This window comes from Microtus oregoni, unplaced genomic scaffold (genome assembly GCF_018167655.1).
Source record: "Microtus oregoni isolate MIOR12 unplaced genomic scaffold, Mior012 000012F_ref0000307, whole genome shotgun sequence".
In the NCBI taxonomy this organism is placed as follows: domain Eukaryota; kingdom Metazoa; phylum Chordata; class Mammalia; order Rodentia; family Cricetidae; genus Microtus; species Microtus oregoni.
Genome location: NW_024543071.1, coordinates 24,078,960 through 24,098,812, shown reverse-complemented (window position 1 = coordinate 24,098,812; position 19,853 = coordinate 24,078,960). Strand labels below are relative to the sequence as shown.

Below are 19,853 nucleotides of genomic sequence, written 5' to 3'. Positions count from 1 at the left end.
TATCTTGTCATCCTGTTCTGTAGAAAGATTATTTCAGGGCTGGAGAGATGGCTCAGAGGTTAAGAGCACTGGCTGTTCTTCCAGAGGTCCTGAGTTCAATTCCCAGCAACCACATGGTGGCTCACATCCATCTATGCTGAGATCTGGTGCCCTCATCTGGCGTGCAGGCCTACATCGAGGCAGAATGTTGTATACATAATAAATAAATAATTAAAAAAAAAGAAAGATTATTTCATTGTGCTCAATTTCTTGAAATTATAGGACAGAGAACTATTCAATACATCTTACTGGAAAACTTGCCAAGTTTTGTCACTTATTGGTGTATCATAAGGTTTTGGTAGATGGGAAAACTGCTTCTACAGCTTATTTAATACATCTTACCAGAAAACTTGTGTGCTCTTCCAGAGGACCCAGGTTCAATTCCCAGCACCCACATGGCAGCTCACAACTTGTCTGAAGATCCAGTTCCAGGGGATCTGAGACTTCACACCAATGCATATAAAATACAACCATTAAAAAATATTTAAAGAAAAAAAACTATAGGTTCTTGGCCGGGCAGTGGTGGTGCACGCCTTTAATCCCAGCAGAGTGGAGGCAGAGACAGACGGATCTCTGAGTTCTAGGCCAGCCTAGTCTATAAGAACAAGTTCCAGGACAGGCTCCAAAGCTATAGAGAAACCCTATCATGAAAAACAAACAAGCAAAGAAAAGATAGATTCTTTGTAGGAATGGAGGCAAATACCTACAGTCCCAGCATGCAGGAGGATGACGTTGTGCTACTTGGTGAAACTGTTCCTGTAACCAAAATAGAAGCAAAAACTCAATACCCATGACAAGTTTTGCTTTTCAATGTTTACTTGTTTTGTGATCAGTAATTATCAGGCTGTTACCTATTTATGAAAGCTCTTAAATGTGCTTACCCGGCAAAGATGGCCAACCCACTTACTTACTTAATTATTTACTCATTTGTTTATTTGTTTATGGGTGTGTTTTGTTTTGTTTTGTTTGAAACAACATTTCTCTCCGTAATCTTGGCTGTTCTGGAACTTGCTTTGTGCAACCATACTGGTCTTGAACTCCATCTGTTTTTGCCTCCTGAGTGCTGGGGTTAAAGGTGTGAGCTCCCACTGCCTGGACTATTTTTGTTATATAAGCCTTTACACAATCTTGATGTGCATAAAATTTCAGAGCAACATTACTTATAATATTCGGAAGATAGGAGGAACCCAAATATTAATCAACTGAATGGATAAATGAAATGTAGGATAGAAAAGTTATATATGAAAGTTAAATATTGTTTGACAGAAAATATCATTACATGCTGCAACATAGATGGACCTGAAGAACATTACTTATATTGAGATTTCATACATATGGAGTAGCCAAAATAAACCTATTTTTATAAGAGGGAAATAGGTTCCATAATACTGGGGAAATGAGGAGTAATTGCTAATAGGTAAGAGTTTTCTTTTGGGATTGATAAAAGTGTTTTCACTGTGGTGAGCCATAGTTCTTAAAACCACTGCATTATTTACTTCACATGAGTTAACTTACGGTACAGGAATTATATCTTAATAAAATTAAAATGATGAAGAACAGTCTTTTAATGTACTCTGTCACAATGGGATTGGGCCTTCTACAGTGGTCACTGCATCTGTTTGCTGTTGTTTCTGGAGTAGAGAAGTAGTTTGTAAATTTTGATATTCCTCAAACTAACAGTTTGTATTTGCCTGTAGCTTTCATATTTTACCAGTTAGGGGAAATTTGATATATTTAATAGTAATTTTATTTCTCTTAAGAGACTGTCCCTTTTCTTAAGCTTATTCAATATTACAGCAAATCTTGATACTATGGGAGACAAGTGAAAGAGAAAACTGCCATTTAGGATTTTCGAGTTTACCTGGAGTTGTTGTAATTAATGATTTTTCGTTTTTTCTTCTTTTTTTTTTTTATTAGGTAACTACTGTTTTTAATGAAGTCACATCAACTTTTGATCTAAATCCTCAAGTGTTACAGCAGTTAGATAGTAAACGCCATCAGGTCCAAATGACAGTTGCAGAGACGAACCAAGAGTGGCAAGTGTTGCAGTTGAGAGTGCATACTTTTGCTGCATGTGCAGTTGTGAGCTTGCAGCATCTTCCGGAGAAGTTAAATCCTATCATAAAACCACTAATGGAAACAATTAAAAAAGAAGAGAATACGCTAGTACAGAACTATGCTGCTCAGTGCATAGCTAAGCTTCTTCAGCAGTGTACAGCAAGGACACCATGTCCTAATTCAAAAATTATTAAAAACCTCTGTAGCTCTCTTTGTGTGGACCCATACCTCACTCCCTGTGTAACATGTCCAGTACCAACACAGAGTGGCCAGGAAAATTCTAAAGGTATATATCTAAACCTTTATTTGCACAGAGAAGGAATTGACCATTTAAGTTTGTTTTACCATTAAATTATAGTTATAATTTAAGCATAAATGGAGTTCCTTTTAGAGCCTACCCCCCATTTCCTATTCTCCATGAACAAAGAAGTTGTCTTATAAGTATGTGTATTTGCCAATCAATCAGTCCTCTTACATGCAAATTAGCTGTACATATAAGAAGTGATGTAAGTCAGCTGAAGCCCGTGTTCATCCTTCCTTAACCTTTTTTTTTTTTTTTTTTTTTTTTTTTTGGTTTTTCGAGACAGGGTTTCTCTGTGGTTTTGGAGCCTGTCCTGGAACTCGCTCTTGTAGACTGGTCTCGAACTCACAGAGATCCTCCTGCCTCTGCCTCCCGAGTGCTGGGATTAAAGGCGTGCGCCACCACCGCCCGGCCTTCCTTAACCTTTAAAGTCATTGTATGGCTTCTTATAACTAGGCTAGAAAACTAGTTAAATCAAATGTTAATAATTTGGTTCCTTAATTTAGTGCCATGATACGATGTAAGTGAAGTCTGTTTAATAATGCCAAATAAGCAAGTTTTCTATTGTCATGTAGAAAATTTATATGGAAAACAGCTCTTTCATTAAGATGATTTCAGAAATAAGACTAACACTGGTGTAGTCATATGACTGAGTCTTACGATTTTTTAATCAGTAAGATTTTAGAAAACCTAAATTATACACAATGTAATGGACTTACAACTTTAAAAAACAAATGAGAAGGAAGAAAGTTCTGTACTTGTCCTGGAACTCACTCTGTAGACCAGGGTGACCTCAAACTCACAGAGATCGGCCTGCCTCTTGTATCCTGATTGCTGGGATTAAAGACGTGCACCATCACCGCCCAGCTTCAATATAAATTTTAATTCAAGTAGACAACTTTGTTACCATTTCATTGTCTAATAACAACATCCTCTATAAAAATTGAGGTCTTACTCAGTTTAAAATTACATTATGTCTCTTTAGGAGCAGGAAGCATTTTCTCATCTATATTTTGATTAAATGGCTATTTTCTTTATTAGGCTCCAACTCAGAAAAAGATGGGATGCACCATACTGTCACCAAACACAGAGGTATCATTACACTCTATCGGCATCAGAAAGCAGCTTTTGCTATCACAAGCAGGCGAGGTCCTATCCCCAAAGCAATCAAAGCTCAGATTGCAGAGCTGCCTGCGGGGAGTAGTGGGAATGTCCTGGTTGAACTTGATGAGGTAAATGGTTTTTTTCTCCTTTTCTGAATGCTTGTACTCTTTAAATAATTAGTTTCTAGATGAAGAACCAAGTTGTCTTATTAGCTGTCAGAATTGTATTTTTGTGCTTACAAGTGAATTGATAGCTTTTTGAAGCATGATTAATAAAAACTCAGAGTTAGAAATTGGGGTTCGACTTGAAGATCTGAAAAGCAAAACAATTAGCCACTGGCTCTCACCATGACCTCAGTCCAAAATGGTGATCCTGCCTCCAGGAATCTCAGAATGAGACTGAGAGCTGCCTCCTCCCGTTTTTTAATCCTCTCGGGCTGGGATTAAAGGCATGCACCACCCGGTTTCTATGGCAATTAGTGTGGCTACTAGGATTAAAGGTGCGTGTTGTGGGTACTGGAATTAAAGGTGTGTGTCATTGCTGGCTGGTCTGTAAGTCTGGCCAGTGTGGCTGTTTTACTTTCCCGATCTCCAGGAAAGCTTTGTTTATTAAAATACAAGTGAAATGCCACTACATCTTTTTAAAGTATTTTAGCAATATTACCAGAAAATTTAATTTAATTTTTAAATTTCCTATTTCTCTTCTAATTTATACTAACTTAGCTTGCTTGGTAGCTACCCTTTTTTTATTGTAGGTACATAAACTATTTATAAATGTAAGCCAACTCACACTCAGAGCCTTGGCTGCAAAGATCATATTAAATGGCAGTGGCGACTAATCTTTCTTTATCCTGTCAGTGCCAAGAATTCCTAGTGATATTCTGAGAAAATTTTTATATTAATACCTACCGCTAGTTAACCAGGTTTTATATTAGATGTGTTTTCCCAGGGTAAGGAACAAAATCTAATTTTCCTATAAACACTATGAAATACTTTCATCTCTGATTATAATGGCATATCAGTATAATGACATCTGCTCTAAAGATGCTTCCTATTTGTAATGATTTATATGAATTTTCCATCCTATTCTGTTATAAACTACTGAAAATTATCCTCTGTGTGTGTTTATGCATCTATCTCATGTATTTCAGGCTGACTGAAAACATAATGATATAGCCAGGGATGACATTGAACATCTCATCCTCCTGCACGCACTTCCCAAGTGCAACCACACGTGGTCTATTTGTCTAGTCAGTACTGGGGATGAAACTCAGGGCCTTATGCATGCTGGGCAAGCACTAGGCTAACTGAACAACATCCCTGGCCTATAACCAGTATTTCAGAAAGGTCTTTAGGCTGGGTGTGGTGGTAAATACCTGTAATGAATGAACAAGAGTGCAGATAGTATTGCAGGGCATGGAATGTAGGCAAGTGCTTTGCACTCTTCTAAGTCATAGCCACAGCCCTTACAGTAGCATATTAGCAGTGGGGTGACTGTCCCGTTCTTTTGATTGTAAGACTTGGACACCACAGTAAACTGTTAGTACTAAAAAGATTGTTTTCGTAAAATGGGGGCCGTGGATAAGTTTCAGATTAAAATCAGTATTCTACTGTTTCTTCTGAAACATTTTATAAATCTATTTCACTGATTATCTCTCCATTATTTTCATGATTTGATACTTACAGCTCTTTCTTTTTCTTTTTCTTTTTTTTTTTTTCCTTTTTGGTTTTTCTGAGATAGAGTTTCTCTGTATAATAGTTCCAGTTGTCCTTGAGGTCCCTTTGTAAATCATCCGGACTTAGAGCTCTCAGAGATCCACCTGCCTCTGCCTTCTGAGTGCTGGGACTGAAGGTGTGCGGCACCACCACCTGACTTCCTTTTGTCCTTTTTGGTGTGGTCCAGGCCAGCCTCAAGCTCTTAGTTTACCTCAGCCTCCTGAGTGTGCCACCGTGCTCTGCATATCTTTTCCACTTTAATTTAAAACTCTGTATTTTTTGAGAGAAGCCAGTTTTATGACTCTAAATAAATAAAAAAGTATAACCCTTGGGATTAGCAAAAACATGTCCATCTCCCTGGATGATTTTAAATAAGAAGCTGGGCAGTGGTGGCACACGCCTCAGGAGGCAGAGGCAGGTGAATCTCTGTGAGTTTGAGTCCATCCTGGTCTACAGAGCGAGTTCCAGAACAGGCACCAAAGCTACACAGAAAAACCGTGTCTTAGAAAATTAAAAAAAAAAAAAAAAAAAAAAAAAGAATAGATGGTTTTGGGTGGGCACATACCTGTAATCCCAACACACTCAGGAGGCAGAGATGGGTGGATCTCTTGAATTTGAGGTCATCCTGGTCTGCAAGTGAGTTCCAGGACAGCCAGGGGCCACACAAACCCTGGGTGGGGTGGGGTGGGGTAGGGTGGGAGGAGGAAAATAGATAGTTTCATCTCTGAGACTGCTGTTTCTTTGGGGCAAGGAACACTAAAAAAAAATGCCACTGGTGACTGTCTCTAGAAGTCATGTGTCCTTTTATTTCTTATTTTATTCCTATTTTAAACAATAACATTAAAAAATCCAGTTATGAGTTTTAGGCCCGCATGGAGCCCATTATTGGAAGATGCTTGTAATGCTCCTAAGTACCATCTAGTAACTGCTCCATTGACTAGCAGCAGTATTCTCGGTGTTTAGAGGGTGACTTTGAAATCCTTTTGATTAAAATTTTAATGCATAATGCTTTTTTTCTGAAATTCTTCTTTGAACTAACATTGGGCTGTAGGGTCAGAAGCCTTTCCTGGTACAGCGGAGAGGAGCTGAATTTGCGTTAACAACTATAGTGAAGCATTTTGGTGCTGAAATGGCAGTGAAGTTGCCACATCTTTGGGATGCTATGGTTGGCCCACTGAAGGCTATGATTGACCTAAATAATTTCGGTATGTGTTCATTTTAATCAGTTCTGGTTTTTCAGTATATTTTATATATCCTTTTAAAAGAAATGTGTTTATGCCGGGCGGTGGTGGCGCACGCCTTTAATCCCAGCACTCGGGAGGCAGAGGCAGGCGGATCTCTGTGAGTTCGAGACCAGCCTGGTCTACAAGAGCTAGTTCCAGGACAGGCTCCAAAACCACAGAGAAACCCTGTCTCGAAAAACCAAAAAAAAAAAAAAAGAAATACACACAGACAGAATATTGTATACATAATAAATAAATAAATATAAAAAAAAAAAAAAAAAAAAAAAAAAAAAAAAAGAAATGTGTTTATCTCTATTTATCTTAAACCAGTAGGTAAGTTTTAAAATGGAAGACTTGTGACTTTCATGTTATTCTATATGCTTTCCCCTTTTATATATTTAACAATAGATTTGGAAGTGGATTAATATCTTAACTCTGTTTGGTTGCTATAAGTGCAACTTATAGCACTTAAAGTCACTTTATTTTTCATACAAAAAGCTTTGTTGACACTTGTATACATACTAGCTCAGAGGGTACTAATATTTTTTGTGGTCTCTAGATTTTGAAAATTATTTTAAAAGTGATATAACTTTTATTTGAACAGATGGAAAGTCCCTCCTGGAAAGAGGTGATGGTCCTGCTCAAGAATTGGTAAATTCCCTGCAGGTTTTTGAAATAGCAGCAGCTTCGATGGATTCCGCGCTTCATTCCTTGGTAATTAATGTGTGTGGTGCTTCTTCAGATGAAACAGATGGTCATGTTAGATAACTTAACACTTGAAAATACAAGTTCCTCCTTGAAAAATACCAGTTAGTCCTTTTGCATTAATGGAATTAAAAAAAAATTCAGTGTAACTAGATTCTTCCTTATTGGTACAGGGGTGATAGAAAACCCAATTTGGAAACTCAAGCATTGTGGAAAGGGTTCTAAAGGAAAGGTGAAGAGCAAAGAGAAAGAAAATTGTAGGCTGTAGAGACCAATAGTAGGTAGAGCTCCACGCAAGGAAGAGCTCGGGCTGAGGGATGCCTTTTCAGGATAAGCAGGTGATCATGTTCTAAGATACAACTGGTCACTGGTGTGAGGCTTTGGCTTTGGCTTGATTTTTATTATTACACTTCTACCAGAAGAGTTTGCAGAGGGAAGAGGAGAGTAAAAAATTACTTGGTTAAAAAAAAAAATCTTTCCATATATCTACATTGGGGAGGCTCTTTGCAATTTATTGTATTGTAACAGTTTTAGCTTTACTTTTCTATAACTGCAACATTAAAATAAGTTTTATAAAAGTGAATCTGGGCGATAGCAGTTAAGAATAAAAGTATGTCCTTTTACTTATTACAAATTTCTGATAGTTCCTACTGGCCATGTCTATTTCCCAGTTTATTGGGACATTCGATAGAAGTCTGTATATAGAAATTTGAGGCCAGCCTGAACAACAGCAAGTCCCCATCTTGAAGAAAGCTCTCCCCATCTTCTTATATTAATAAAGAAAGAATTCCATCTTTATCCACCCTGTACTCAACTGAAATATGAGGCTGGCCTCACTGTTGAACAGTTGCTTGGCTATCATAATGTTCTATGCAGTGGACATTTAAGATGAGATGCTGTTGCAATCATAATGCTGGCACCTAGAACAAAATCAGGAATGCCAAACTCTGTAATTATTCCCTAATAAGTATTGTAATTGCTGTTTTGTTTTTGTTTTTGTTTTAGCTGGTCCAGCATTTGCCTCATTTGTATATGTGCCTTCAGTATCCCAGCACTGCAGTGAGGCACATGGCAGCTCGCTGCATAGGTGTCATGAGCAAAATAGCTACCATGGAAACAATGAACATTTTTTTAGAGAAGGTACTCCCATGGCTGGGAGCAATTGATGACAATGTCAAACAAGAAGGTGCAATTGAAGCACTTGCCTGTATCCTTTATTTTGCCGAACTTGAAAAATTTTATTCATATTGAAGATTAACTCAAAGGTTTACTCATTTTAAAATACACTAAATCTCATTTATTACAAAATGACAATTTTCTACATTTTATTTTGAAGTATTTTACATTTTATTGTGATTTATTATGATTATGTTTTATTATTAAAATTTCATATAAAATTAAAAAATTGCTTCAGATGGGTAGCTTTTTAATAAGCATAGCGACTTTATGTAATTTTAAACTAGTAACTGATCTATTTGTCTTATGTTTCAATAGTAATAATTAAATACTAGGTCGGTTATATTTACCTTAAATGTATGTTTCCAAACTATGTTCTTTTTTTTTTTTAGGGGAATATGATTAAAATAGTAAGATAATTCATCATGTAAACTTTTGCTTTATACTGAAATATACTAAATCTAGAGATGTACTGCAAGCTCTTTTTAAGGACACAGCAGCCATTGTTTGATTCAGAATCTGTCAGCCCCATGTGTCAAAGCAAGAAAGGTGGATAAGGCCAGATCAGTAGAAACCTGGTTCAGAATTTTCATAGCCACAGGATTAGGTGCAGTCTATGCAGGCCATGATTCTTATGCTACTGGTGGAATCGGAATTAATCTTAGTGTGGCACTGAATTGTACTCCCTACTTTTAGTGTGATTCTGTTATTCTGAATGGATATCCTAGGGACATATTTAGTAAGTTCTTAATAAAATTTTCTCCATTTACCTTCAGACAAAACCATAATTTTATATATATACACACACACACACACATATACATATACACACACACACACACGCATACATGCTGGAGAGATTGCTCAGTAATCGCCTGGCTGACCCAGAAGTCAGTTTTTAAGAATGTAAAGTTTGTTGATGATGCCAGTGATTAAGCCAGGAGTGGTTGTGCATGCCTAAAAATTGAGGAGGTTGGGATAGGATAGCTACCAGTTTGAGATCAACCAGGGATTTTGTGAATTCATGAGTGCAGTAGACATCATCCAGCAAGCAGAATTTTGGGTTACCAACAGTCTTGCCAAGATGCTTGTGCAATAATGGCATGGTGATGGTTATGGGTGCGACCAAATACCTTTTTTTTTTTAAACATACCAATCCCAGTTCTCCTCTTCTCTTCCTGCTCCCCCTTCCTCCCATCTGCTCATCAGAGAGATTAAGACACCCCCCCCCCCCCCGGAAGTGAGCCAGGACTGTTCCATCCCCTCATTGAGGCAGGGCCGAGGAAATTGTGTGTCGTATCTGCACCTCCCCCCTCCCGTCCCCTAGCCCTGGTACCTAGACTGAGCATGGTATCTCTCCATAGAGAATGGGCTCTACGAAGTCAGTTGATGCCTTAGAGTTATATCCTGGTCCCACTGCCAGTAGCAGAAGCCACACCGTTGTCACATGGTGATGTGGGACTCCCCTCTGTATGCTGTGAATACCATTGGTTAATAAAGAAACTGTACAGAGCAGACTAGAGGTATGCAGGGAAAACTAAACTGAATGCTGGGAGAAGAGAGAGCCGAGTAGGGCACTGAAACTTGCCGATAAACCACAGCCACGTGGCCATCTGCAGATTAATAGAAGTGGATTAAGTTAAGATGTAAGAGTTAGCCAACAGGTTGGGCGGGTGGCACACACCTTTAATCCCAGCACCCAGGAGGCAGAGGCAGGCGGATCTCTGAGTTCGAGGCCAGCCTTGTCTACAAGAGCTAGTTCCAGGACAGGCTCCAAAGCTACAGAGAAACCCTGTCTCCTCCCCCCCCCCCAAAAAAAGATAGCCAGCAAAAAACTAGAGCTAATGGGCCAAGCAGTGATTTAATTAATAATACAGTTTCTGTGTGGTTATTTTAGGGCTGAGCAGCCTACAACAAACAAGAGGTCTTCTACTACAACCTGTATTCAAGAACTTAGTTCTGTCCCATGCAGGTTCCCCCGTTGTCAGTCAGGAGTCAATTGTCAATCTGATTCTGTGGGTTTCCTATCATGGTCTTGACCCGTTTGTTCATATTATCGCTCGTCCCTCTCAATGCCTGGAGCTCAGCCCAGTGATTAGTTGTGGATCTCTGTATCTGCTTGCATCTGTTTCTGGAGCAATTTTATATTTTTACTTACAGTAGTTAAATAATGTTTTTAAAAGAGCACCAGCCTGTAAATATGGTTATAATTTGTAACAGACGTCATAATCTTGAGCCTGGCAGGATGGTATACATCTGTAATCTCAGTATTCAAGAGGATGAGGCAAGAGGATTAAGATTTCAAAGCCATTTTAGGCTTATAGAAGACCCTGTTTCAGGAAGCTATAAGAAACAAAACGGTCAGGATATATTATGTACATGTGTGAAAATGAGGGTTTTTTTTTTAATGCTGAAGCTACAATCTTGGTATGCTAAAATATGTGAAGACATTACCTGGGAACTATCTTGAAATTTCTTTAACAGCTTACTCAGGTGTTATGGAACAATTGGATGTTGGTATTGTTCCGTATATTGTCCTTTTAGTTGTTCCTGTATTGGGAAGAATGAGTGATCAGACAGACAGTGTGAGATTCATGGCTACTCAATGCTTTGCAACATTAATTAGACTGATGCCACTTGAGGTAAGTTGAAGAGATTTTGGTTCACAAATATAGTGTGTTCTATAACATAACAACAACAACAACTATTTTTAAACATTTATTTTGGCTGGGGGTGCATGTGCCTGTGAAGGTCAGAGGATTGAATTCAGGTCTGTCCTTTTATAATAATACCTCACTCAGTTTAAAGGACCATAATGTATCCCTTCCCCCAAACAAACATGTAAACACAAAACAACCCTGCTGTGTTAATGTGTATCTTATATCTCCATGAGTAAAATTTGTTTAAAAGAATAACAGTTATGTGATGATCCAGAGTTGTTAATTATAAATATTTTATAATAAAAATGTTTATGGTACTAGAAATTGAATGTAGAATCTTGTACATGGCAGGCAAGTGTCCCAACAGTTAGCTACACCACCAGCTCATAAATATTTATATCGAGAGTATGATGAGCTGAGGAGATTACCCAGTGGGTAAAAGTGCTTCCTGTACAAGTCTGAGGACCTGAGATGATGTGACCACACATGCCTGTCCCTCCCGTCACTGCTGGCTCCCAGCCTGGCTCTAGGTTCAGTAAGAGAGAGACTGTTTGAAGGGATGGTGCTGGAGAGTGATAGAGCCGGACATCTTCCTTTGGCCTTCATGCATGTGCACATACAGGAGCATGTGCATTGCATGTGTGCACACAATCTGTCAAATCAATATTGAAACATAAGTTTGGATACAGTCTATGAACATCACAGTATGTGAAAGAATACTGATGTGTTTAAATTTTTAAGGGGGAAAATAGGGCTAGTTTAGCACACAGTTAATAGTCTCTAAGTGTTTCTCTTCCCTTTCCCACCCCCGCCCATATTTTTTATTTTGAAAAGGAAGAGTTTTGTATATAGTTGCAATTTGTTTATTGCTCAAGGATGAGACTTAATAGCTCTTCCATTTTCACCAGCCTAGCAAAGGCCTTCCTCAGTGGAGCTTGCTGTGGAGTTATAAATGACACTAGACCATTTGGTGCTCCTCCTAAACCCATACTGTATTTTGAGATTCAATACCTGAGGATATCAGGACAGTATGAAACTGATAGTTTTCAAAAGCATGGAATGTAAATTAGATAATATATCATTGTTTCTTTATTAATACTTGTTGCAAATAAAGTCCTAATTGTGTTCTTTAAAATACCAAAGTATATTGTCTTTGTCTAATTCAAACACTTTTAACATCTTTCAAAATCTTTAGATTTATTCGCCCTCAAATCTTTATATTATTTTTAATTGCTTTTTTCTGTATGTATGTTTGTCTTGTTAAAACTGAAATTATTTTGATAACATTTTAGAATGAGAAGTAAACGGCATGGAATATCTAGTAAGATCAAGGCCTTTGGAAAACATAGTAAGACCTTATTCGACTTTGTGTTCCCCTCACACCTACCCACAGAACAAATATTAGTCAATATTTCTGTTTGAGACAGATCTCATGTAGCTCAGGCTGCCCTCAGACTACATAGCTGAGCATGAACTTGAATTCTGCCTCCAACCTTTAGTGTTATGATTATACAGTATAGTTTCACACAATGCTGTGGTTGAACTCAGGGCTTTTTCACGCTAGTAAAGCTCTCAAGAAATGAGCTACCTAGCCCATCGCCAGCCTAATTTTAATACATTTTAAAAATCATTTCAGGCAGGCATTCCAGACCCTCCAAACATGTCTGAAGAATTAATCCAGTTGAAAGCAAAAGAGCGACACTTTTTAGAGCAATTATTAGATGGGAAGAAGTTAGAAAATTACAAGATCCCAGTGCCAATCAACGCTGAACTGAGGAAGTACCAGCAGGTAAGGTCACTCTGCGCCTGTGAGTGTGAGACACTTTTTCTATCCGGTTCATTAAAGTCTCAATGTTGAAGGTCAATATGATTTCTTTTTTGCTCATAGAAAGATAGAGGTCCATGCAAATATGTTTTACAAGAAAAAATTCTTACGGTCTTTTTACATTTATAATTTTTCTCTACCTAACCTTCTAGGATGGTGTGAACTGGTTAGCCTTTCTTAATAAATATAAGCTTCATGGAATTCTGTGTGATGACATGGGCTTAGGAAAAACATTACAGTCCATCTGTATTCTAGCTGGAGATCATTGTCAGAGGTAATTTAAAATATTATTTCAAAATAAAGGTTCTAAATCCTAATGAATGTTAACAAATTGCTTAATTACTGTTTTCTTTTGTAAAGGGCCCAGGAATATGCAAGATCGAAATTGGCAGAATGTATGCCACTTCCTTCCTTGGTGGTTTGCCCACCCACGTTAACAGGTCACTGGGTAGATGAAGTAGGTAAATTTTGCTCCAGAGAATATCTCAATCCATTGCATTATACTGGCCCTCCTACTGAAAGGATAAGGTAAGAGCTGTACAAAAAAAGTAGCATATTTGTCAGAAGTGACCTGTAGTTATCTCTGATTATAACCATAGATACCCAGCTTAATGAAGGCGGTACTTTACAGAGATGTCAGTGAAGCCCACCGGAATGAAGGACTTGTGCCACTGTCCCACCCAGTGTGGTTCTAAGCATTCCCGGGAGAACCTAGTAGCGATCATGTCCGTTCTGCTCGTGCTCTTTTCTCCATTCTCTACATATTTCTCTGTTGCCTTTTCTCCTACTTAATATTTTTTTACTTTTGGTCCACAGTGGCTGTTGTAGATATACCATTGTTATTTCAACAATTGTGTACTCACAATCACCCTCTAAGGCACTGGTTCTCAACCTGAGGGTTGCAACCCCTTAAGGGGTCACATATCTGATACTTATATTATGATTCATAACAGTAGCAAAATTAGAGTTACGAAGTAGCAACAAAATACGGTTGGAGGTCACCACAGCATGGGGAGCTGTCTTAACTGTTGAGAACTTAACTGTTGAGAACTCTAAGGTGTACTTGTCTGAGATAATGAATTATAAAGTAGAGCTTCTGGGTCCAAGATCCCTTAAGTTTTTTAAGGGGACAGAGTGAGGATTTGAACATAAGCATTTCAAATGTTTGTACTAGAGCAACTCCATAGTGTCTCCTCATATTCATGAATTTGTAAATGATAGGAATTCCATTGCTTTAGTAAACAGGGAATATCAGTTCACTCCCTGGAATTTCAAGCCTGGATTATTGCTTTAGAAACAACTAAAATTATGTTTGTCCTTCCCAAACATAATTTTGTTGAATTGATATTCAACAAAGGGTAAATGGCCCTGGGCAGCCTCAAGCCCACATTCTCCTAGGTCAGTACTGAACATGATAGACTAGCTACAAATCATGTTCAGAGGATAAAATCTTATAAATAGTTCAACCTGGTTCTGTTGCTTCATCCCTTTGTTCATTATGGGGACATATGATTGATAAGCTTGACTTAGCCTGAGTGGTAAAGGAATGTGTCCCAAAAGAAGATACTGACAAAGTGTTGGCCGTATTTTGAGTTAGGTGCTCATCGTTTTTCTGAGTCAGGTGGCAGGTTTGCATTATAATGTGGTCTGTTAACTAGAGTAAACACAGATGCTCATTAGGCAGGTTGAAGCACTTTATAACAGTAGCTGTAATTACACTATTAAAATTGTGTTAAGATGGTGCTGGTGGTGCATACTTTTAGCCTTTAACCTTTAATTCCAGCACCCTGGAGGCAGAGGCAGGCAGATATGTGAGTTAGAGGCCAGCCTAGTCTACAGAGTAAGTTCCAGGACAGCCAAAGCTACACAGAAAGACCCTGTTAAACAAAACCAAACAAATGAAATAAAATCGTATTAAGAAATTAATAATTCTGTTTTCTAATTTTTCTTAAAGGTTGCAGCATCAAGTAAAAAGGCATAATCTGATAGTAGCTTCATATGATGTTGTGAGAAATGACATAGACTTTTTTAGGTAAGAATTCAAATATTCTTTAGAAAAGTTTAGTGTTGATAGGTAAGAGGGAGGGAGGATAAGATAGGATCATGTGGGTGCTAAATATGAATGACATACTTGGTGTACATATATGAAAATGTCAGCCAAACCATCACTTTGTACAGTAAATGCATGCTAATTTAAATTTAAAAACTTAGTTGGGAGAAAGCACAAAAGAGATTCCCAGGTTGCTGGAATATACTGTTTTGCTTTGAATTACACCTTATAAAATTCATGCATCTAGCCAACATCAGAATTGTAGATATTTTTGTATGTATCCTCTATTTCTGTGAAACATTTCTATTTTGAAAATAAGAAAAAAATTCATAAACATTTCAAAAATAAAAATTTGATATTGAAATTGTGAGCCTGATATTCTGCTTCTAAATTGCTCCTATGATGCCTGATATACAAGATAACAGTTTTTATTTATTTTTTCTTAGAAATATTAAATTTAACTACTGTATTCTTGATGAAGGCCATGTCATAAAAAACGGAAAAACCAAATTGTCAAAAGCAGTAAAACAGCTGACTGCTAACTATAGGATTATTCTTTCCGGAACACCAATCCAGGTAACTATTTAAAACAAAACCAAACCGGGGAGTGGTGGCACATGCCTTTAATTCCAGCACTCAGGAGGCAGAGGCAAGTGGATCTCTGTGAGTTTGAGGCCAGCCTGGTCTATAAGAGCTAGTTCCAGGACAGGCTCCAAAGGTACAGAGAAACCCTGTCTCAAAAAACAACAACAACAAAAAACAAATTTTCCAGGTGCCCTGGCATTTAGCAGTAAATCAAGAAGTCTTTTAGTTTATAAAGATAATAAAAAATTTCCAGGAGTTAAATTGTGTTTATAAAGGTTCTTTTGGCATATGGTAGTAGCTAAACTGGGCAAGTATGGTTTAGTTTGAGTTGGTTTTGGTTTTGGTTTTGTCTTGTTTTTAAGGCAGGATCTCACTATGTAATCCTTGACTGGTCTGCAGCCCACGAGAAAGACCAAGCTGGTCTCAAATTCATTGTAATCCTCCTGCCTCTGCTTCCTAAATATTGGGATTACAAGTGTGCATGACCGCACTTGGCCTTTCATATTGAATCTTTTAAAGATATTTTTTAAATATTTATTTATTTATTGTGTGTACAATATTCTGTCTGTGTGTATGTCTGCAAGCCAGAAGAGGGCACCAGACCTCATTACAGATGGTTGTGAGCCACCATGTGGTTGCTGGGAATTGAACTCAGGACCTTTGGAAGAGCAGGCAGTGCTCTTAACCACTGAGCCATCTTTCCAGTCCTTAAAGATATTTTACATTTATAATTTTAAATGTTGTGTGTGAGTGTTTTGGCTGTGTACTCGCTGCATAAGGAGCCCACAGAGACCAGAAGAGGATGTCACATTCTGTGATATTGTTGTAAGCCAACATGGAGGTGTTGGGAACTGAGTCCGGGTTCTCTTTAAGAGCAACAAGTTTGCTTTACCACTGAGTTACCTCACAATGTGTCTTATTTCCCCTTGCCATTATAGGCCTGTGACTAGCCCAGAACTCACTCTTTGTAGATCAAGGTGGGCTTGAAATCAAAGATCTACTTACCTCTTAAACTGGCCAAGTTTTATTAAAGATTATGCTTAAACTCTAATTTTAGGCTATGTAAATAACATTTGATGTATGTAACAGATTTGATTCTAATTCAGTAGTATTACTCAGCAATCTGGTTTAGCACTGAAAATCTAGAACCAACTGAGAAATGAATCACTCCACAGTAGAGATGTGAAAATTCAGTAGTTGTTCATATCTTACCTGGATGACCATCTCTAGTACGAAGATCACCTTGCACCTTGCTCATTTTCCGGTTGGTAGAAGGATATTCTCTAGCTCTAAAAACTGATGTTGTGGTCTCTTGTCTTTTTGCATCGGGGTTTTTCTACATAGCCCTGGCTGTCCTGGAATTACCTATGCAGACCAGGCTGACTTCAAACTCAGAGATCTCTGCTTCTGCCTCAGGAGTGCTGGGATCAAAAGGTTGTGCCATCACGCTTGGTTTACAATTCTTATTTTGAATTTATTTTTTGTAGTCACTGCTTATCTAAGGTAGTGGTTTTCAACCTATAGGTCTAGGTCTCAACCCCTTTGAGGGTTGCATATGAGATATCCTACATATCAGATATTTATATTATAATTTATAACAGAAGCAAAATTATAGTTATGAAGTAGCAATGAAATAATTTTATCATTGGGAGTCACCACAACATGAACTGTATTAAAGGGCTGCAGCATTTGGAAGGTTGAGAGCCACTGTGCAGAGGGTTAAACTGTGGCTAGTTTGTAAGCACTGCATATTTTCATCATCAGAGACAAGCTGTTCATTTACAATTTTTCCTAAGCTTACTAGGGATTTTGGCTTTTGGTGGCATTATTTTGTTATGTTGGGGATCAAACCTGGGCCTCAAAGATTTCAGGCAAGTGTAACCTCTGGATTAAATCCATAGCCTAAAGTTGGTATGTGTTGTAAAGCACATTAAAAGGAAGGAGAGCTAGCACAGCTTCTGGTAGCAGCGGGACAGGGAGGCCTTGTGTGAGGTTCAGCTGCTGCTGGGGGACAGATGGACTAATATTAATGGACTGTGAGCTTTCAGAACTTCTAGAGAAATCAAAGTTCTGATTGTCAAGGTACTGTAAATTGGGTTCATACATTTGGGGTGGCAGAGAATCAAAAGCAGCCCTGTCTTCCAAATTCCTAAGGATGATGCCAATGAACCATATAATCTAGCACTTAGAAGTCAGCCAAAGAGCCAAACCTAGGAGAAGTAGCAGGCTTGCAGTTTTCAGAAAGAAGCAACTTTGAATCTTAACTTGATAATAAAAGAAGAAATTGAAAACCCCAGTTGGATTAGAAAGAACTGGCTTCTTGTGGCTGGGATGACTTTCAGATAGGTGTCCATCATGAAACATACTTTATACAGAGAGCTACAAAGGAGCCTGTGAGGTCACAGTCCAGAAACAAAAGAATATTGAAGAATGAAGCAAAAATAAATACCTGGGATTATTAATGTCATTAAATTAACATATGCTGGTTATGTCTGGAACCACTTGATTTTGTAGCTGGTAATGCTGAATGTGAATTCCTAAATAGTTTTGTTAAAACTCACAGCAGTGCAATAGAGAGAACATGTGAATGAAATAAAGCTGCATTTACAAGTTATAAAAAAGGGAAAAGGGGGAATACTTTTAGGTTTTATTATTATTAACTGGTTTTTCAAGATAGGGTTTCTCTGTGTAGCCTGGCTGTCATGGAACTCACTCTAAAAGCCAGGCTAACCTTGAACTCACAGAGATCCATCTGGGATTAAAGTTGTACGCCACTATGCCCACTGACTTTTAGGGGTTTTGTTTTGTTTTTTTTGTTTTCAGGATGCTACTTGTACTTAGCTGAGACATCAGAAGGTTTGGGGTTTTGTCCAGTTGAAAGGCTAACACTTTTTCCCTTTTTCCTACTCCAATAGTTTAGGCTTTGAAGCTGTCAGATAGGTTTCTGCTCTTCAGAGCTTTATGGATCAGAAGGTTGTCCATGTTAGAGAGCAGCTGTCCATGCTGAACCAGAGCCTGGGCTGGATGAGGAGGCTTCTGGAGAGGAAAAAAGTGGGGAGGCACATTAGGATCCAGAAGTAATGGGATATGGTATTTTCAAAACTGAAGAAAAGATAATTGTTATTTTCTTTTATATTCAGAACAACGTTTTGGAGTTGTGGTCACTGTTTGATTTCCTTATGCCTGGATTTTTGGGTACTGAACGCCAGTTTGCTGCTCGATATGGTAAACCTATATTAGCGAGTAGGGATGCACGAAGCTCCAGTCGAGAACAAGAAGCAGGTAAGAAGGAGTTACAGTAAGTCCTCATGGTTGTATGATTTACTCTGAACACTTAAAACTGTGTTCTCGCCATTGACAGGTGTTCTTGCAATGGATGCACTGCACCGCCAAGTCCTGCCATTCCTTTTGAGAAGAATGAAAGAAGATGTCTTGCAGGATCTTCCACCTAAAATTATTCAAGACTATTACTGTACTCTTAGCCCTCTCCAGGTTAGGAATCTGCTCATTGTTGTGGTTGATAGAATATTATTTGTAGAACAGCCTTAAGTTTTATCAGATGCCTTATAGAAAATTAAACTCTTCCTGGTTTATTTAATGACTTTTTAGCTAGATTTTTTAAATCTTGCTGTTAATAGTAGAGTGTTGTTGATTGTTTTATTACTCTTTACTTTTTGGCTCTTTTTGACTCTTACGGGGGCTCAGCACCCAAAAATTCACACATGCAGAGGCTTATTTTTACTAATGAATGCTTCTCTCTAGCCAGCTTTTCTATCTTAAATTATCCTGTCTACCTTTTGCCTGTGAGCTTTTCCATTTTCTTACTTCTGTACATCTTTCACTCTTACTCCATGGCTGGCTGGGTGGATGGCCCGTGTGTCTTCTCCTTGCTCCTTCTTCTGCTCCCGGATTTCTCCTCCTGTTTATTCTCTCTGCCTGCTGCCCCCACCTGTCCTTTTTCCTGCCCTGCTGTTGGCCATTTATCTGTTTATTAGACCATCAGCTGTTTTAGACAGGCAAAGAATCACAGCTGCATAGAGTTAAACATATCTTTACATGGTTAAACAATTGTTGCAGAGCATAAACAAATATAACTCACTTTAATATTCTACAACAGTAACGTTTACATGAACCACACCTCACTGTAGTGGAGGAGACTAGAGGATTTCCCTCCAAAGGAAAATTATATTTTCTCTAAGGATAGTGATCTGAATTCTGTAGATTAAAATAGACCAGTGCTCTTCTCCCCTCCAAGTGTGAGGAAATAATCCTCTGGAGTCTGGCCCCAAATCACCATGTAAACCCACCACCTCTTTCTCATTAAAACGTTTCACTTAAAGCTAAAGACTTTTCTTTGGCATAGCCAAACTTCTATCTTCACTGTTCTTGTACTTTGGAGCTGTTGCTGAGTG

At 38.2% G+C, this 19,853-nt stretch overlaps 1 protein-coding gene across 3 annotated transcripts in view; it reads left to right on the top strand.

Moving 5' to 3' along the window:
* Positions 1-19,853, top strand: part of Btaf1 (B-TFIID TATA-box binding protein associated factor 1) — an 84,131-nt gene that overhangs the window by 48,971 nt on the left and 15,307 nt on the right. For all 3 annotated transcript variants that reach the window (XR_005975176.1, XM_041661360.1, XM_041661359.1), the window contains exons 20-32: positions 1,957-2,383; positions 3,440-3,630; positions 6,269-6,422; positions 7,045-7,154; positions 8,151-8,352; positions 10,815-10,963; positions 12,618-12,770; positions 12,959-13,080; positions 13,167-13,334; positions 14,761-14,838; positions 15,303-15,432; positions 18,582-18,723; positions 18,803-18,933. Coding sequence is in view for 2 of the 3 variants with exons in the window: in XM_041661360.1 (XP_041517294.1) it covers positions 1,957-2,383; positions 3,440-3,630; positions 6,269-6,422; positions 7,045-7,154; positions 8,151-8,352; positions 10,815-10,963; positions 12,618-12,770; positions 12,959-13,080; positions 13,167-13,334; positions 14,761-14,838; positions 15,303-15,432; positions 18,582-18,723; positions 18,803-18,933 (2,157 nt within the window). In the remaining variant the exon portion in view is untranslated. The remainder of the gene's footprint in view (positions 1-1,956; positions 2,384-3,439; positions 3,631-6,268; positions 6,423-7,044; positions 7,155-8,150; positions 8,353-10,814; positions 10,964-12,617; positions 12,771-12,958; positions 13,081-13,166; positions 13,335-14,760; positions 14,839-15,302; positions 15,433-18,581; positions 18,724-18,802; positions 18,934-19,853) is intronic.